At 46.2% G+C, this 20166-nt stretch overlaps 1 protein-coding gene across 1 annotated transcript in view; it reads left to right on the top strand.

Annotated features, from left to right (window-relative positions):
- The window catches only part of CDC45 (cell division cycle 45), a 63379-nt gene that overhangs the window by 12593 nt on the left and 30620 nt on the right, over positions 1 to 20166 (top strand). Inside the window, exons 3-10 of the mRNA XM_040348240.1 lie at positions 3263 to 3355; positions 3596 to 3733; positions 3812 to 3961; positions 4182 to 4240; positions 4358 to 4406; positions 5242 to 5303; positions 16946 to 16996; positions 17243 to 17362. Coding sequence (XP_040204174.1) covers positions 3263 to 3355; positions 3596 to 3733; positions 3812 to 3961; positions 4182 to 4240; positions 4358 to 4406; positions 5242 to 5303; positions 16946 to 16996; positions 17243 to 17362 — 722 coding nt within the window. The remainder of the gene's footprint in view (positions 1 to 3262; positions 3356 to 3595; positions 3734 to 3811; positions 3962 to 4181; positions 4241 to 4357; positions 4407 to 5241; positions 5304 to 16945; positions 16997 to 17242; positions 17363 to 20166) is intronic.

Here is a 20166-nt window from a genome sequence, read left to right as displayed (position 1 = left end):
TATGCATAGCCTATAGTAGAATACGTTTTCACATTCCAGTATCAGAAGTTTGTTAGCGTTTAAAACGCAAGTCATACAGCATGGCACTGTACTGGTTAATGCATGACCTCTGGCTGTAGTCTAAGAATTTACATTTGTGAAGAAAAATGTATATCCCACAATCCCTGGCTTTCTCAGTCTAGTACTGGTACAGGTGCAATAATTGGTTTTGACGCAGTTACAAACGGAGGCCATTCACAGGGAGATCACCATGCCTAAAGAGATTAGTTTGTTTTTTATCAAATTTGCACTCCCATATTTGTGTTGCAACATTGAGAAAAAGACAAGGCGTGGACTATACACTGCATGGCTCAAGAAGTTGCTTGTCCATTTAGCTAAAAGGGACAAGTGAGGTGAAGGAATATAGGGGAATTAATAAGCCATGACTCTACAAACTGCAGTCACAGCATGTGAGCCCATCATAAGGTAGGGAAAACAAGCAGCACTTCTAAGGACCACCTGCATTTGGACTCCATAGACAAATGGTTACAGACAGTTTATATAGAATTTTGTGTCTATTATTTTGACCATAGAGCAGTTAAAGCTCATGTCTGCAGCCTGAGCTATAATGTGGATGTGTGTTTGAAGGTCTCCCGCCCTGTGTTCGGGATGGGCTAATGATACCTGTAAGCAAGAAGCAATTGTTCCTCAAATGAAAGTTTTTATGTTCAGGGCTGCCCTGAATAGTCTCATCAAGATTTTTACCATGTGTAAAAGTACCCATTATCCTCGGCAGAAAATTTTTGTGCTGCCTGCATATCTGATGCTTGGGTACAAAAGTGGTTTCCAAGGGCTACATGCTAGATTCCCCCCCCCCCCCCCAGAAACGGACTTTCAACCTAACTGTGTCCCAAACTGGTTAGCAGATCTCCATACAGTCCTGGCGGGTCTTTTGGTGCAGGGTATTGGTTCTGTCCCTGTGGCAGAATAGTTGCAGAGGTTTTATACAAACCTGTTCACAGCTCCCAATACAAAAGTGGGCACCTATCTCAAGACCCTAAATTTCAACATTTGGCCCCAGAAATTCCATATGCAATCTCCCTAGGTCTGTTATCCTCCTGTCATTGGGGGAGACTTTTTGGACTTTCTGAACATCAAGCATGCATACTTGCATGTCTCCATCTTTCCAGTGCAACAGTGTTTTTCTACCTTTTCCTGTGGGTGCTATGGATCTCCTGGCTTCCAGGTTTAACAGCTAATGAATCTTCTAGTGGCAGCTGTAAATGCTCTTGGATGACACTAGATTCAGGGATGCATTTCCTCCCCTGAAACCCCTACCTCGTCTACTTCCATGGATTAAGTTGAAGGTTGTTCTGGTGATGCTCATAGCTCTGGAACCCAGGCCGAATGTGGCGCTCTGACCTGATTAGACTCTTGGCCTATCAGAGTGCGGCAGTCCAGGAACACTTTTTTTCACTCTTGGCCGACACTTTGAATCTTGATCGCTTGAATCTTCTGTTCCAAAAAAAACATTTTTACCATCTTGCTTTAGGATTGCTGGTTTTAATGGCATGTTTGTTGAAGCCCAGATTGTAAAAATTGGAGGCTTCTCTAAATCTTTGATTTCTGTATTGCGAAAAGCTAGGAAGTGTACTTCCTGTAAGGTTAATCCTGACCCATGGAAGGCATACTTTGCTTGGTATAAGAGCTTTCACCCTAGCAAATTCACCATAGGATAATTTCTGGCATTTTTACAGATGAGCCTGGACCAGCATTTAGCTCAAAGTAGCATTCAGTCTGGTTTCACAGTATGTGTGGCGCGGCTCTCGGCAGGGGGTCCAGTGCATCTCTGTTTCAGGGGTGAATCGGGTCTGAATTTTTGCCTGAATTGGGACCCGAAACTGAGCCACAGGACCCTTCTGCTGTGGGCTACGTGGCCACCCCAGAGCTGTGTGAACCAGCTCTATTGCGAGCCAGTCACACTCTCCTGTTGTGTGAATTGAATGCAGGAAAACCCACTATGGTCACCCTATTTTGAAGCCTATTAAAGTCTCTGGTTCTAATTGGGTGCTTCAAAAAACACCCCCCCCCTGCCATAGGAATCTGTGTCCGGCGTCCTGAAAGGGGCCGTGCAAATGGATAGGGAGGACGGCAGAGGTGTTCGGGGGGGGGGGTTGGTTGGTGCAGTGCGCCCACAATGCAAGAGCCGCCACTGATGGGCCGTCTAGTAAAGCGGCAGTAACGCAACAAGGTGAGGGATGTGGCGGCGGCAGCAGCAGGTGAGTTGATGCCAGCTACTGTGCTCTGCCATGATGGATCTGAAATGACAGGTGCTCTTTACATGTAAGGACTTATTCTTGCTGGTGGTTAGAATCTTCATGATTTGCAAACAAAAAACATTTTTTTTTTTTTTTCCTGACCCTGAATTAGTGTGAACCTGGGCTAAGATGCTTCAAGTAGCACTTTGAGCTGCAGGCAAACTGAATGAATAAATTATTTAAGCTTCAAGTTGCAGAGGTTATCATCGCAAAGCTTTGAGAGTAATTTTTGATTACACACACTTCTAATAGTTAAGAAGGGGACTAGGCAATGACATTCAAAGCCTAATCTAAAGGGGTTGTAAAGGTAAAAAAAAAGGGGGGGGGCGAGCAGGACAGGACACTCCCAAAAACACACAGCTCCTTTCTCTATCTGCAACGTAGAGAGTGTCCTGACATTCCTGCTCGCCCCTCCCCCCCCTCAAGAGGCTTTCTCCACACCAGGGAGAAAGCCTTGCATTATGGTGTGTAGTTACAGACAGAAGAACAGGAAGTGAGGATTTCTCAGAAGAAATAAGGACATTTAAAAGCAAAATCAAAGGATGAGGTAAGTGAAGGAGGACTGCACTAAGGTAAAGGAAGCTATTTAGGGATTTTTTTTATTTTTACCTTTACAACCCCTTTAACCTTGCAGAAGGAGCCTAAGTGAAAAATGAGCAACAGCTTCGAGTGAAGGACCATGTCTATTCTTTGGATAGGCAGAAACAACTGAATACTTTGTTAGGATAGGTGGAGTAGGAATTGGAACCAGATTTCAAGCATTAATAATGTTGTATTTGGTAATGTAACAGTGTGCAATAAATGTTTTATGTATAACATGTACTGAACTCAATTATATGGTTAGTGCTCCTTTTTTTATATTCCTCCCATTGCAGAGAAATGATTTGGTGACTTATTTGGTTAGCCATGTTTTGATAAATCGGGTTCAGTGTGATGAATTTTTTTCTTTTTTTTTTCTTTACTAGTCTTTATTTCAGTGTGACCATGTCCAGTACACACTAGTTCCAGTATCTGGTTGGCAGGAGCTTGAAATTATTTTCCTTGAGCACAAAGAGCAGGTAAAGCTAAACAATTTGAAAGGTCTTTGCTTCTCGCTGAGCTGCTGCTATAACAGTTTTTGCTTCAAAGCATTTGGCAATTTATAACTTATATACTGGCTAATTCTGTTAGATCTGCTTTTGCCAACAAGCAAAGCAATTATATTACAAACCATACAGCAATGAAATGTTAACACTTTAACTTAAAGCTTTTCTTGAAATGAATTGTTAAATATAATTATAGTTTTTTTTGTTTTGTAGTTTCGGTACTTTGTACTTATAAATTGTGGTGCAAATATTGATCTTCTGGAGACTCTGCAGCCACAGGAAGAAGCTGTATTCTTTATATGTGACACCCACCGACCAATAGATGTAGTGAATGTGTACAATGACACCCAGGTATGTGTGCAGTACTGAGGCTTACAATGGGCTTGATACCCTTATGATATCAATAATGTACTGTAACTATCTATGCAGATAAAGTTGCTTATCAAACAAGATGACGACCTGGAAATCCCAGCATATGATGACATTTTTCGTGACGATGAAGAGGAAGAAGATGGAGAGGATTCTGGTAATGACAGTGATGGCTCTGAACCTTCAGGGAAGAGGAGACGATTTGATGAGGTACATTGCTTGTAAACTACAGCCTTTGAGATTGGAGAACAAAATGGCAGTAATGCTTATCATAACCTTTCTTATGCTTCCTTACATTTCTGAGTTACGTTCGCAATAGAAGAGCCAAGTCCTCCTGTTTGCTTAACTAAGACTTTTGTGTAGTGGCTGCTTTCTCCACTCGATTTGATTATGTACTGTAGCTCTAATTTATTTTTCCCCCTTGTGTTAGGGAGCTGTAGAAAGACGAATTGAGAGGCGACGGGCGAGGAGAGAGTGGGAAGCACGCAGGTAAACTTCCTTAATAGTGTCCTACCTTTTTAAATGTACCCTCTTAACTTGAAGTGTATTACTCCAACCTCTACTGTATGTCACAGCATAGTTAATTTCTTGTTTTATGTATTACAGAAGGGAGATCCTCTTTGAGTATGAACAGTATGAATACCATGGAACGTCGGTAAAGTGGTTTGTGGGATGTTTGCGTGGTTAACTTTTTACAGCAGATAAGTGTGTGTGTGTGTGTGTGTGTGTATATGGCAAGTGGTCCGGCATTCTGATAGTCCCAAGGAGTCTCGGTGATATCCAGAGGTGTAATTCTATGGTAGCATATTCTAAAATGGCCGGCAGATGGAAGCCACATTTTCTGTATACTGGGAAGACAGCTGGGCTGTCTGAGACAGCATGGAAGCCCAGTCCAGGAAGAAACCCACAACCAGCGTGTACAGCAAACTGGAAGTGATGTCATCAACATGTGTTTCTGAACAGCTAATTGGTTCCTTCTTCAAGAAATGACTAAAGGTTACTAGAAGCTGCTTCTAGTAATCAGATGTTGGTACAGGGCTCTCCGCCGCAGAGCTGTTGTGTTCTGACCGGATGGCCCCCCACCAGAACACTTTGGTCATTGGCTAAGAGCACTAATCGGGAGTTGGTCGGCTGCTGGTTTTCCAGCATACTGTCAGACGGACTGACATACACACGGGCTGAATGCTGGACTGTTTTTATTGAACTGGCCAATGTCTCTTGACATTTGGCCTGTGTGCACGAGTCTTTAGTGTTTTAGCCAAACTAGCATCTTCAGGGGATGGACAGTGGAAGCCCCCTTGCCTGTAATCTTACCCTGTCCTAAATGTTTTTTTCAGGCATAGCAAAATATCTGAATGGCTAGCTGCGAAGCTAAACATTTTATTGATAGTTAGCCACTCTCCAGTTGCAGCTTTAGAGATACGAATATATCTGTAATTTTTCAAATTTGTGCTAATTGTTTTTTTTTCTTTTTTATTTCACCTCTTTAGTCTGCGATGATGATGTTTGAGCTGGCATGGATTATGTCTAAAGATTCAAATGACATGTTGTGGTAAGTTTAGAAATTAGATTTAATGATCACTGTGAAGTCTTTATGTACTTTGATTTTCCATGCATGTAAAATGGTGCTCAAATAGGTTACACTTGTGGTTTAAAATACAGTTGTGCTCATAAGTTTATATACCCTGGCAGAATTAATGATTTCTTGGCCATTTTCAGAGAATTTGAATATTGACACACAAATGTCTTTCACTCATGGTTAGTGTTTAGCTTAAAGGGGTTGTAAAGCCTCATGTTTTTTCACCTTAATGCATCCCATGCATTAAGGTGAAAACTTCTGGCAGTGCCCCCATTTTACTTACCTGGGCTCCGTATTTCCCTTGGCGAATGCGTGCTGTCCCCCTCTGCACGGGGGTCCCAGCTCTTGATTGGGTAGATTGATTGCAGCGCAGCCATTTGCTCCCGCTGCTGTCGATCAAATTCAAAGACGCTGAGCTGAGTCCAGCATTTGTGTCTATGGATACTGAATGCTGGGCTCGGGAGTGTGCCCGCAAGGTAACCCCCCCCGGGAGAGTGCTTCTCCTAGGGGGTTATCTGATGCGAGGAGGAACCCCAGAAAAGGTGGATCAGGGCTGCACAGTGGAGGTAAGTATGACATGTTTGTTTTAAATATAAAAACGAAGGCTTGCAATTAACTGTTTTTACTCTTTTTATATCATAATGGCAACAGAAATGACCCTGATCAAAAGTTTACCCTGGTGATTTTGGCCTGATAACATGCACACAACTTGACACAAAGGGGTTTGAATGGCTATTAAATGGGGGGAGAGAGAGACTTTTTTTTCTCTTCCGTTCATAGACGGACACAGCATCCTTTGACAGTAGGGTTATATCCGCTTCCCTTTAGGAGAGTTTAGGCATTTGGGTGACGGCTGTGAGTTTTTTTTTTATTTTTTCCTGGGGTCTCCTATCACCTGGACCTGTGTGCGTAGCCGGGATTGTGTGTGTGTGTGTGTTCACTACAGGGCCTCTTTTGTGTGCTGTTCTGTTTTGCTGTGTCACTGTCTTCTTAAATGCGCAACGGCAGCCATTTTGTCGGAGTCGCTCTTTATATAGCTCGGCGGCCATTTTCTTGTGGTCCTGTGCTGTTTTTTACTCATTCGGCGGCCATCTTGAAATTCGTTTGGCCTTGTGTGGCCGTTTTAGCGCTGCAGACAGACCGCAAGTCTGCTGAAGGGGGGCAGACACAGCACTGCCAGCTTCTCCAAACACGCATAGCCTCTCTCAGACCGCGCTGCACCGGGAGGGATGGTGAGTTTCCCGGGGGGCCCCCCATGCTCTGTAACGGCCGGGAGGTGACCGTGTGCACTTCTTCTTTGCAGGTAGGTGACACAGCGGGGGGGGCGTTGGGAGGCCTGGACAGGTACTTCTCCCCTGTAAGCCTGTTAACCCTTTCTGCCCCTCCCCCTGACACATCTGCTATGGCAATGTCGGTGGTGTTTTTTTTTTCTCGCCAGGTTGAAGCGACTGGTGGCCGGCTGGGGGGTTTATTAGCGCCTCCCTGGCCTGCTTCTGGGGATGTCTCTGACACTGTATTGTCAGATGATGCGGGCTTAACCCACGCGCACAGTGAGAGCGACTCTGGTCAGGGTCGGTTACTGTTTGGGAAATGTTGGAGCTATTTTTTTCTGCATGATACTCAGAACTTGAGGATGGGGCGGGGGCACCTGCTGTGCCAGTCCTTTTTGGGTCCCGCAAACCACCATGCAGTGACGATGTTTTCCTTGTGTTCCTTTTTTGGGACAGTCTGTTTTACAAGGAATGGGATACGCCGCAGACAGTTTTTTGCTTGCGACCCGTTATCCTTTTGTGGAGGACCTTTTTAGTAAAGTGGGTCTCTCCTCCGTCCGTGGACCCTCCAGTGTCCGGGTTGAGTTCCACCATGTGGATGGGGCTCCTGCCTTTGAGGACCCCGCGGATGGGAGAATGGAGGCTGTGGCCCGCTCCATCTTCGCGGTAGGGGGTTCGGCTGTGAGACCGGTTTTGGCCAGAGTTCTGGTGCCACGGACTCTGACTGTACGGGCAACGTTTTTTTGCTGCAAGAGCAGGATGCTTCTGGGACCTGTAAGGACCTGGCTGAACAATTAGTTCTGGGTCTTAAATTGGTCTGTGGGTCAGTCCTGGTTACGCTCTTGCTTCCAGGGCTTCCTCCTATGCGGTGGTACTGCGCCGCCTTGTGTGACTGCAGTGCTGGTCTGCGGACCAGTCCTCAAAGGCCTTGGTGGATTGCCTTTTTAGGGGTGAACGGTCCTTTTGGGACTTCCCTGAATGGCATCATTATGGATGCCACAGGTGGTAAGAGCATGCTGTTCCCACAGTCTGGGAAGGGCTAGGGACCTCGCCATGAGCACGGACCCTCCTTTACTACCCCCAAGCATTTTTTTCGCCCACCCTGTGCGGTGGGGGAAGGTTTGCACGGTGCTAAGACCCCCGCTGCGTGGCAGCAGCGCACCTGGTTCCGCAAGGCCAACAAGCCTGCAGACATACCTGCTTCCGCCTGAAGGTCTGCCCCTGCCCGTGTCTCGGGTGGGGGACCGGCTTCGCGAAATTGCGGCTCAATGGAGGTCTCTCTTCCCCGACCGTTGGGGTTTGCGACGTGGTTTCCTCGGGGTACAAGTTAGAGTTTCTCTCGTCTACCAAACAGGATTTTTTCATTTTATTTTTTTCCTCCAGCCTCTGGCTTCCTCCGGTTCGCCGCTTGGTTCTGTCAGGGGCTGTCCAGGATCTTCTGGTCGGGGGAGTGATTGTGCCAGTTCCCTTGATGGAACGGTCTCGGGGGTATTACTCCAATCTGTTTGTAGTCCCCAAGGAGGACGGGGTCCGTCCAATCCTGGGCCTCAAGGCCCTCGTTTGTTTTTGTCAGTGCAAAATTTCAGGATGGGGATTTTCTGGCATCCTTGGATGTCATGAACGCGTACCTGCATGTCCCCATATGCTCAAAGCACCAGAGATTCTGGGCTTTGCGGTCAGGGAGGACCATTTTCATTTTGTGGCCCTCCCGCTCGGCTTGGTGTCGACACCACAGGTTTTCACCGAGGTGCTCGTCCCGATACTGGCCCGGCTGTGACAGCAAGGGTTTGTTATCGTGGGATGTCTGGACGACATTCTCCTACGAGCTTCTTCGAGCTCTGAATTAGTGGAGCCGTGTCTACCACGTGTCAGACTCTCCAAGAGTTCGGCTGGCTTCTGTATTGTCCAGAAGTCGGTGTTGGTTCTGTCTCAGGGACTGGAATTCCTGGGACTAGTCCTGGATTCCGCCGGAGCAGCAGTTGTCGACCTAGAAGTGGTCATCTCTGCGATTCTACATGAGGGTTCTGGGTCTGACGGTGGCCTCTTTCGAGGCGGTTCTGTATGCCCAATTCCACACCAGGGTGCTACAGAAGGAACTGCTGTCACGTTGGGACAAGCTTCCGTCGTCTCTGGATTACCAGGTTCATTGAGTCAACTAGTCATGTTTCCACCTGGTGTGGTGGCTGGCGTCTCCGGTGCTTCGGGCCGGGAAGTTGTTTTCTGCCGTGCCACTGGACAGTGGTCACGACGGATGCCAGCCTCTCCGGTTGGGGGGGGGGGGCGTTTGGGGCACCCAGTCAGCCCAGGGGCGCTGGACTCGGAGTCCCGCCTACCGATCAATATTCTGGAGCTCAGAGCAATTAAGCTGTGCCTTGCCAGGTGGTCCTTGGATCTGCAGGGCCGACCGGTCAGGTTCCAGTCCGACAACGCCACGGCCGTGGCGTACGTCAATCAACAGGGAGGCACGCGGAGTTCAGCTGCAGCGACGGAGGTCGCGTATATCCTTCGGTGGGTCAAACGCGTATATCCTTCGGTGGGCCAAAAGGTCCGTTCCGGCTCTATTGGCCGTGTACGTTCCGGGGGTACAGTTTGGCTAGTCGACTTCCTAAGTCGCACTGCTCTAGGCCAAGAAGAGTGGTCTCTCCATCCGCAGGTGTTTCAGGGTCTGTGCCAAAAAGTGGGGCACTCCGGACGTGGACCTTCTAGCGTCCCGTCTCAATCGGTAGGTGCCACGGTTCGTGGCCAGGTTTAGGGACCCGTGGGCGGACACGTCAGGCGCGTTGGTGGCTCCTTGGGGTTACTATCGCCTAATTTACACCTTCCCTTCTTGGAAACGTCTTCCTCGCCTGCTGCGCAGAGTGGAAGCCGATGGGATTCTATCGATCCTGATTGGCCGGGTCGCTTCTGGTGCGACTGGTGGCAGACGCCCCCTAGCGTCTTCCCCTGAGAGAAGATCTTCTGTTTCAAGGTCCGATCTTCCACCCTGTTTTACAGCCACTGGCTTTAGCGGCGTGGCTGTTGAGAGCCAGGGGCTGAAAAGGACCGAGGCCTATTGGGCTCGGTGGTCTCTACCGTGCTGCCTGCACGGAAGTCTACCTCACGTAGGATTACCATCATACGTGGAAGGCCTACATCTCTGTGTGTGAGGAGATGAAATGGCACCCTCGTACATACGTGGTGTACAGGGTTCTGCTGTTTTTACAGCAGGGAGTGGATCAGGCTCTCGCCTTAGGTACGGTTAGGAGTCAGATTTCTACTCTGGCTGTTTACTTTCAGCGACCCTTGGCGCGTACGTTTGGTTAGGGGGTTTGGCATGTGGCCCCTCCTGGGTGCCCTCCACTACCCCCATGGGACTTGAATTTGGTCCTTTTGGTGCTCCAGGATGCTCCTTTTGAGGACATTCAGGAGGTTCTTTGTTGACTGTCACAAAAGGTGATTTTTTTCTGGTAGCAATTGCCTCGATCAGACGAGTGTCTGTCTGAACTAGCGGCCTTGTCTTGCAAGGCTCCCTACTTGGTCATCCATAAGGATGAGGTGGTGCTGCGGCCGCAGCCGTCTTTTCTCCCCTTGGTCGTTTTGGCTTTTCACATTAATGAGGACATTGGTCTTCCATCCTTCTGTCCTCGGCCGAAATGCCAGGAGGAGGCCACTTTACATCCTCTGGATGTGGTTCGGGCCCTACAAGTGTACTTATCTGCTACGATTCTGTTCCGGAAGTCGGACTCACTGTTCGTGTCGGTGGCTGGTCCTACAAGAGGGCATGGCAGTCTCGTCGGCCACCATTTCTAGGTGGATCCGACGGATTGTGCTTCAGGCCTATGCCCTGAAGGGGTGTGTGCCCCCTTTTCGGGTTAGGGCACATTCGACCAGGGCGATCGGGGCCTCTTGGGCTTTCCGGCATCATGCCTCTGTGTTACAGGGGTGTATGGCAGCGACCTGGTCGTCGATCCACACTTTTTCAACATTTTTAAAAGGTGGATGTGTGTGCATCTTCTGATGCCTCCTTTGGCCACAGGTGTTATAGGCGGCAGTTTATGGTTGGAGTTTCTCCGTTGAGCAACTCCGGTTTTGTTTGGGGTGTGACCTGGTTTGCTGTGTTATTTTCCCACCCCTTTGAAATTTTTTGACACTGCTTGGGGACATCCCTACTGTCAAAGGATGCTGTGTCCGTCTATGAACGGAAGAGAAAATAGTATTTTTGTACTCACCGTAAAATCCATTTCTCTGAGTTCATAGACGGACACAGCACCCACCCCTCTGTTTGTACTGCTTGTTACGAACTGAGGCTACTAGAGCAGGGTGTGGGTTATACCCGGGGGGGGGGGGGCACGCCCCCTGGGAGGAGCTGCACTGAGGAATGTGTTTAACACTTAAAGTGCTATTTTTTTCTTCCTAAACTCTCCTAAAGGGAAGCGAATATAACCCTACTGTCAAAGGATCCTGTGTCCGTCTACAGACCATTGCCTCTTTCATCCAGTGCTGCACTGATGTTTCTGGATTCTGAGTCATGGGGAAAGCAAACTAATTCTCAAAGGATCTGCAGGAAAAGGTAATTGAACTATATAAAACAGGAAAGGGATATAAAAAGATATCCAAGGAATTGAGAATGCCATTCAGCAGTGTTCAAACTCTAATCAAGAAGTGGAAAATGAGGGGTTCTGTTGAAACCAAACCAGGGTCAGATAGACCAATTGAAATTTCAACCACAGCTGGCAGGAAAATTTGTTCAGGATGCAGGACTCTCTGAAAACATGTGGTGTGGCTGTTTCCAAGATGTACTTGAAGAAAGATGGGCTGCCTGGTCGAGTCGCCAGAAGAAAGCCATTACTATGCAAATGCTACAAAGTATCCTGCTTAAAATACGCCAAACGGCACAGAGACAAGCCCACCAGGTCAATAGGACAGTATTCATTTATGTGGGGACACATGCTTTTGAGGTGATTGGGGTTTTCACAGGCCCAGCCAAGGCACCAAAAGGCTGGGCGAAAGAGGCGGGGCAACAGGGGAGGTAGGAGACGTAGGGCAGCCCAAGCGTCCCAAAACGTAGAAGGCAGAGGTATTTTTAATTTAAGTTCCAGGAATTTTACAGATTCTGAGAAATCCATATTGGATAAAGGTTTAAAATACGCACCTCCTCGGAGCCTTAACAAATTCGGAACATACATGGATGTTCACAAATTTGTGAGAAAAATTAATATCAAAAGGTATATGGCGGGCATCCCTTCTATTGGTCAACATCCTGGTAAATGGGTACGTTCATTCGGGCCTATCAAATGCCTCTCTTTTCAATCCTCCAGGGGGACTGGCACCATTCCTGAAAGTTTTTAGGGATGTTCTACTGAGAGATCTAGAGGCATTGGAAGTTAAGAAAGCCAAACTTAATAAAACCTTACAGGAAGGATTAGATTCCTTATGTACTAATAAGGATTTGGTTATTAGACCTGCGGATAAGGGGGGGGGGGGTATAGTCGTTTTGGACAAAGCTGACTATTTGAAAGAAATGCATAATATTGTCGATGATACCGACACTTATTGCATTCTACCCAATGACCCCAAAAATAAATTTAAGAGGGATTTGGAGATTTTGGTGGAAAGGGGAGTGTTTGAGGGTATACTTACCATCAAGGAGAAACTTTTTCTCATACCCAAAGCCCCACGTACCCCCACGATATATTACCTCCCTAAACTTCATAAAGACCCTATCTGCCCCCCGGGACGTCCTATAGTGAGTGGTATAGATTCCATCACGTCCCGGGTGGGCAGATATATCGACTTCTATTTACAGCCCTTAGTAAAGAAAATCCCTTCTTATGTTAGGGATTCCAAACACATCATAAATATTTTATCTGGTGTTCCACCCACTGTGGGCATGTGGATGGTCACCATTGACGTCAAGTCCCTCTATACCATCATTCCCCACGAGTTGGGGTTGGAGGCAGTCCGCCATTACCTTTCGAGGGATTCAGGGCTTATAACAAAACAGGTGGAGTTCATTATGGGATTGTTAAAATTCGCAGCCGAATCTAATTACTTTTGGTTTGAAAACAACTTTTATAAACAGGTTACGGGAGTAGCCATGGGGGCTAAATATGCCCCCAGCTTGGCCAATTTGTTTATGGCCAAGTGGGAGGAGGATGTCATCGATGTAGGGGACACTCCCCAGATCGCTCTATGGGCGAGGTACATTGATGACATCCTCCTCCTATGGGCTGGCGAATATGACGATCTCTCTAACTTTGTCTCTAGGCTCAATTCCAACCAAAATTTGAGGCTAGCCAAACCTGCGTCCACTATTTGGATTTGAACATTATGATCAAAGCTGGGAGTTTTGTTACGTCCACATATTTTAAAGACACAGACCGTAATGCCTTTATTCCAACCGATAGTTGCCATCATACACCTTGGATCAAGGGAGTTCCTAAGAGCCAGTACTTGAGGTTGAGAAGAAATTGCACCAACCCTGAGGATTTTGCAATCCAAGCAGGGACACTTACTGATCGATTTCTAGAGAAGGGCTATGGTCAGGAGGAATTGGAACAATGCCTGAGTCAGGTCTTTGCCATGGATAGGAAGGACCTGTTAGTTGATAAAAAGAAAGATGAGGGTGGGGAATTTTTAAATTGCGCACCCTTCATCACATCATACTCTGTTCAGCACAGGTCCATCTCCAAATTAATCCATTAACATTGGCACATAGCAACCAATGACCCTGTACTAAAGGACATCTTGCCCGTTAGGCCAAAAGTAATTTTCAGGGGTTTTCAGTCCTTGAGGAATAAAATCTCCCTCAATGTGATTGATCCCCCTATGGGTGCTAGAGGTTTCTTTGACCAATTGAAGGGGTATTACAAATGCAAGAGATGCAGAGTCTGCTCTTTGAGCACTAACAAGAGTAGGTGCGTTACTACATTCACCTCTACTGTTACGAACAAGGAATACAAAATTGTTCCATGTATAACCTGTGCGTCTACAGGAGTGGTCTATTTAGTACAATGCCCGTGCGGCCTACAATATGTGGGCCGGACTAAAAGGTCTTTTCAGATTAGAGTAAATGAGCATATTACAAATATACTGGCTGGTTTTAAAGACCACTCGGTGTCGAACCACTATAGACTTAAACATAACCGAGATCCTGCCAATACTCTATTTCTGGGAATTGATCAATTTAAACCCCACTGGAGGGGAAGTAACCTAGTGAGGGATATATCCCAGATGGAGATGGGATGGATACATCGGTTGAAGACATACACCCCCTTTGGTTTAAATATTGATACAGATGTCAACGCTTTTATTAATAATGCATAAATGTGTACTCTCTGTGAAAGGCACCACTGGAGGTAGAGGTTTATCCTCCTTTTTCGTTTTTGTTTTTTTATATTTAATTTTATTTTTAAATTTTCTCACTGAAGATTAAACACATGGGTATAATTCACATATGGGGTAAATTAATTACCTAAATAATTTTAAAAAATAATATAAAATATATATTTTTTTCAAAATTGTTTTGATTTAAGGGGAAATGGTCAGTATAGTTGAGTCTTTGTGAATCCCCTTCATCACTGTTTAGGGTTCCTTTATATAAGACCTAAATGGTCAGTTCACCTATTTACACCTTTTTACACTAAAAGTAAATTCATTGGTGTGTTCACACCCATTATGAGGTTAATTATTATATATATAACTCTTATATAATAAGAGAAGTCTTTTTCTCTCGTCACGTAGTATTGTTTTTTATGTAAAATTTTATAAAAACATAATTTTTATTATTTTTTATATCTTAGCACAGTGGCTCTTAAGCAGGGTCCCACTGGTTCTCTATGCACCACACTCAGATTAGGGAGACCTCAGAATGGCGTGACTATTATAGTTACACATTGGGTCATATTATTCACTTAGTTTTCCACTGTACATATTTATTTATCGTTCTTTGAGAGGATTGCCAATTGTGATAGGTAACTAACTTTATTGGTTAATCTATTGTTCCTTTGTACCTTCGACACATCCTTGCAGGACTGACTATTACCCATGGGGAAATATCAGCTTACCGCGATTGTCTATCGTATATAGCTGATTGCATGTCCTAAGCAGGGTGAGGAGATGTCTAGTGCCAGAGATATTCCCTCCCCTTTAATAATTTATGCTCTTCCTGCCTTGATCGAATCTGATGATTCTGATCGGCGGATAATCGGATAACCAACGGATTGTAACTGCCAAGTTTTTAATACCATTGGCCCCCTTTTTTCCTTTTTTCTCTTTTCTCCCTTTTTTTATTGTTATTAATAAATTTTTCCGGAAGCGTTGCGCCGCGCTTCCTGGTTTGGGCAAATACCCACATTGCAAATGGCGTTTTCTGCATCCACTGAGCTGCTTTTCATATTGAGTGGCAGGTATATAAAGGTGTCTCACTGCCGAAAGCCCCACCCCCATTGAGAACGTCCCCTTGTGACGAAACGCGTTTGGGAGGCTACGCCAGTGACGTCACCACGCTCGGGAGGAGGGCTCCTGCATGCCGGCCGGCATTTTAAAACACACGCTGTTTTTAAAACTGATTGCTGTAAGTACATTACTTTTTAATAAATATTTGTTACCCAGCGGTATTACGCTATATGCGTCTTTTCTTTTATACTCCCGCTATTGGAGCGAATGATTTAGCCAAGGTCGGGTTACTATTGGTCCTGTCTTGGGACGTCTGGGAATCTAAAGGCCGTGGCGGGTCTATAGCCAACTGCTCTGATTACTTGCCATCTGGTAAGAGGCTCATTACTCTCGGTGGAGGGATCTCACGATTTGCATGATATGTCACCGGGTGATCGAAAGATCCATTAATATAACACAAGCAACATTTAAAGATTATACTCATTGATTGTCATATTGGGAGCTCTGCTTATCAATACAAGGACTCTTTATTTGGACTTTTTAACTTTTCTCCTGTAGAAAGTTTTTTCATTTTTACTTATTGGGCGCGGCTTTTTGTTTATTTATACATGCTTTTGAGGTGTTAATTGGGTCTGCTCCTAGACATTCCGTTGTGTGATGCTAATACTGTTTTGTGTGTGGAATGTACTTGTCAACTGTAGTAATTAGGTCATGTTAATTATGTCAGACCGGAGACCGAACGTCTGACATAGGAATGTGTATTATGCAGGTGAATCACTTATTGTCGGAGTCAGGATGTCTGGGGGATAATTAACTCCTCTGAATGTCATTATCTAAAAGAATGTGATTGAAGCCCCATTGTGTGATGTGTGGGTGGAGTGTTTTTTTGTTTCTTTTGATTACTATAAAATGGTTGTACTGTGTGTGTATATAAGAAAGCTAAGGTACCATTAAAAGTATTCATTTGTTTGACTCAGAAAGAACAGAGTTTGTCACGGTCCTAATTCTGGGGGAATTCTTATGGAATGGATTGGGTCTGCTGGATGGTTGGAGTGTCGGATAAGCTGTCTTGGGTTGGAGGAATGGAAGATCGTGAACGGTGTTAACCCCTGACCGTTACAAAGGCCTATGATGAAAGGTACATAGGTGGATCGCTGATGTTTTAGGGATGTGTGAGACCTACAAAGGCACAGGAAATTGATGGCAAGGTGAATGCAGTATGTTATCAAAAACTACTGGAGAAACATTTGCATTCATCGGACAGAAAGCTGCGCATGGGTTGTACTTGGACATTCCAACATGACAATAATCCAAAACACAAGGCCAAGTTGACCTGTCATTGGCTACAGCAGAATAAAGTGAAGGTTCTGGAGTGGACATCTGTCTCCTGACCTTAATATCATTGAGCCACTCTGGGGAGATCTCAAACGTGCAGTTCATGCAACACAGCTCAAGAATTTACAGGAACTGGAGGCTTTTTGCCAAGAGGAATGGGCAGCTTTACCATCTGAGAAGATAAAGAGCCTCATCCACAAATACCACAAGAGACTTCAAGCTGTCATTGATGTTAAAAGGGTATGCACGGTATTAAGAACTGGGGTATGTAAACTTTTGATCAGGGTCATTTAGGTAGTGTCTGTTATGATTTAAAGAGTAAACACAGTTGATGATTGATAATAAATGGCTTCAGCCAATCACTAACCATGAGTGAAAAAAGTTTTATTCATATTCTCTGAAAAATGGCCTAGAAATCATAAGTTCTGCCAGGGTATGTAAACTTATGAGCACAACTGTAACTCCCTAAAACCTTTTTGATGGAGCTTTGAACAGCAGCCAGGTGTGCATTTGCCAGCATACAAGACACACTGAGAAAATATTAACCACCATAAATATTTACATATAAAGGAAGTTGTATAGTGTATACAGTATGTACAATAAGCTTGGTGTTTTTGTAATTTAATCTTCTAGGTGGGCTATTGTTGGCTTGACTGACCAGTGGGTCCAAGACAGAATTACTCAGTGAGTATTCCTTTTATTACATTTGTACGTATGGTCTTTAGTTTTAATCCTCTATACTAGTGTACTAGTTGTTTCATCATGGCTGCAAAATACCATTTGACATGCCCCTGGACAGTGAAAGATGTTTTACAAATTTACTAACTGCATCAAGGGTACAGTAGGTGGCACTGCAGAAGACTGTCTTTATTCGCAAATCTGTAACTTGCATGTAATCCTATAATATGCTGCCCTGCTTTTGTTCTAAAGGATGAAATATGTGACAGATGTGGGAACTCTGCAGCGTCATGTCTCCAGACACAACCACCGCAATGAGGATGAAGAAAACTCACTCTCCATTGACTGCATGAGGATCGCTTTTGAATATGAGTATCCTTCATCATGATACATTTTTAGATAATTTAAGTAGACGTATCATCAGCAACAGAATTTAACTGCAGGTCTATTAATCTCATGTCTAAAATAATTACAATTTTCCCTGGAACGTCTTTCAGGACAGCCACCTTAGAGAGATCCCGGCTCCTCCCCTCTCAGGAAACACCGCCTTCAATCAGATATTTGAGCCTCATCCTCCCACTGGCCCTTCAGTTATGGTGTTTCCTCCGGTGGGGAGACACCGCTGTGGAACCAGGAGCCGATGGCTGGGGAAGCTGAGGCAGTGTTTGGACGTTTTTTGAAGATAGGGTTCTTCTGCCTAGAAATTTTGTTCATTTCGTTTTTGAATTTGGCGCTCAGGCCGGCTAGGGTGTCGGTTACCTGCAGCGCCGCGTGTGCATCCCGGCGGCTCTTCGGGGAGAAGTGTAAGCTGGGAGGTCCGTTTTGCTGTTGCCTAGGGTGGCGCTGTGGGCTCTCAGGTCCCTCCTGCTATGCAGTCAGCATGGAGCTTGCTGATCCGGATGACGGGCGACGTCAGATCCGGGTGGGGGGGGCGGGACAGCCACACGAGGCCGCGTCTTCCGGTTCCGGACGCGGCCTAGGAAAGCGGACCACGCACTCTGGCTGGTGCAGTCTCTCCAGTCTGACGTGTCGGCAACGGGGAAACGTCGGACCACTGTTCCGCTGAGCAGCAATGTCGGAGACGGAGGTCTCGAGGACAGCTCCATCCGAGGAAAGCACCAGCCAGTCGCAGGTAAGGGAACCCTGGGGTGGTATTCACCTACCTGTGCCCTGTTGGCTCCACGGGTGTTCTTCCCATCCTGGTGGTCGGTAGGGTTAGGAATTTCTGGGACCCCGGTGGTGGTTGGTCCTGGGGGGGGGCACTCCTGGTGATCCCTGTGTACAGCGCTGGTGGGCTTCAGCTAATGTACTGCTGTCTTTGTTTTGCTTCTCTTTCAGAAAGCCTCAAGTAAATCAGCCCATGGCTCTAAGAGGAAGTGCCCTGTGTGCAGACCAACACTAGGGGAATCCTGGTTAAAAATGCTCTGTAAGCATTGTATTGGGGATGTTTTAAAAGAACAGACAGCAGAACAGGGGGCAGAGCTGGCGGCGTCAGTTAAGGAGCTTTCTAGTACCTTCCAGTCTTTTCAAGCTCCTTTTTCCTCTTTTCAACTGCCCCAGCCCCAAAGCAATGCCCCACCAGCACAGCAGGTTGTTTCACCCAACCAAACGGATTTTCTCCCTAGTAGTGGTGAGAAACCGGAGGGTCTGGCAGAGGACGTTGAGGAAGAAGCGGGTAGCGCCCTTTCAGATTCCCAGGGGGAATCGTATACAGAGGGGGTGGACGGGGAGTCCACAAAATCCTCGAGGTACAAACTTTCACTAGAGGAGGTGGAAGAGCTCTTGGATGCCATCCACACCACTCTAGGTATCCAGGAGGAAAATAAAGTTTTGTCTTTACATGACCAAATGTACAGGGGTCTGGAAGAACAGAAAAAGAAAGTTTTTCCAGTCCATGACGTGTTGGTCAGTGCCATTAGAAAGGAATGGCAAGACCCGGAGAGGAAACCCTTTTTCTCTAATGCACTAAAAAGGTTTCCTTTTTTAGGGTAAGATAGTTTTAGTTTGGAATAAAACTCCAAAACTAGATGCAGCATTTTCCCAAGTGTCCAGAAATACAGATCTGGCCTTCGAGGATATGGGGGTACTCTCTGACCCCATGGATAAAAGGATGGATTCCCTTTTGAAAAAATCATGGGAGTCATCAGACAAATCTTAAACCCGCCATGGCAGCCACAGTAGTGGCCCCCAATATGGAGTTCTGGCTCACTCAAATCAGGGCGCATATTGAAGCCGGTACAGCAAAGGATACTATCCTTGCTTCTTTTCCCACGCTTCTTAAAGGGGTGGCCTATCTGGCAGACGCCTCGGCCGAATCAGTACGCATGTCCGCAAGATCTTCAGCCCTGACCAATTCAGCAAGGAGAGCCTTGTGGCTTAAGACGTGGCAGGGGGACAGTGCGTCCAAAATAAAGCTCTGTGGCATACCTCTCACCGGAGATTTATTGTTTGGGCCTGGCCTGGATAGGACGGCTGACAAAAAGAAAGCCTTTCCCATTAAAAGGAAATTTGGCAACAGGCGAAAAGGAAATTTCAGTTTCCCAGGAAATCTGAGACCCCTAAAACAGGTCACCAAAAGAAGGTCTGGGGACAAAAGGGGAAAGGGCGTGGGGCGGCAATTTTTTGCCCTCCTGAACTGCCCAAAAAGGCCCAGTGACAGTGACGGTGGGAGGAAGGTTGGGGGCCTTCCTTCCACAGTGGGAGGTGATCACATCAAATCAATTTGTTTTGGGGATCATCAGACGGGCTACAGGTTGGAGTTCTCAAATCCCCCAACCTACCAGTGTGTGCGGAAAAAGCCTCCGCTCTACTTTCCTCTTTACAGGAGTTGGAAAAGCAGGAGGTGATTGTCCAGGTGCCAGGTCCAGAGACAGGCAGAGGCTTTTACTCCCACATTTTTGTGGTCCGCAAGCCGTCGGGAAAATTCAGGCTCATCCTGAATTTGAAGCCTCTGAATGTCTCCGTCAAGTACAGGAGGTTCAGAATGGATTCGATTTATTCGGTCAGAGCGCTCCTTCCGCCAAACTGCTTCATGGCATCGATCGATCTAAAGGATGCGTATCTACACATCCCCATAGCCGAGGACCATCAAAAGTTCCTAAGGCTAGCAGTAAGGACCGGGAAACGTGTACTGCATTGGCAGTTCGGAGCACTCCCCTTCGGGCTATCATCTTCCC

Source organism: Rana temporaria, chromosome 1, assembly GCF_905171775.1.
Source record: "Rana temporaria chromosome 1, aRanTem1.1, whole genome shotgun sequence".
Classification (NCBI taxonomy): domain Eukaryota; kingdom Metazoa; phylum Chordata; class Amphibia; order Anura; family Ranidae; genus Rana; species Rana temporaria.
The sequence above is the reverse complement of the archived record's forward strand: the minus strand, read 5'-3'. Positions and strand labels throughout refer to the sequence as shown.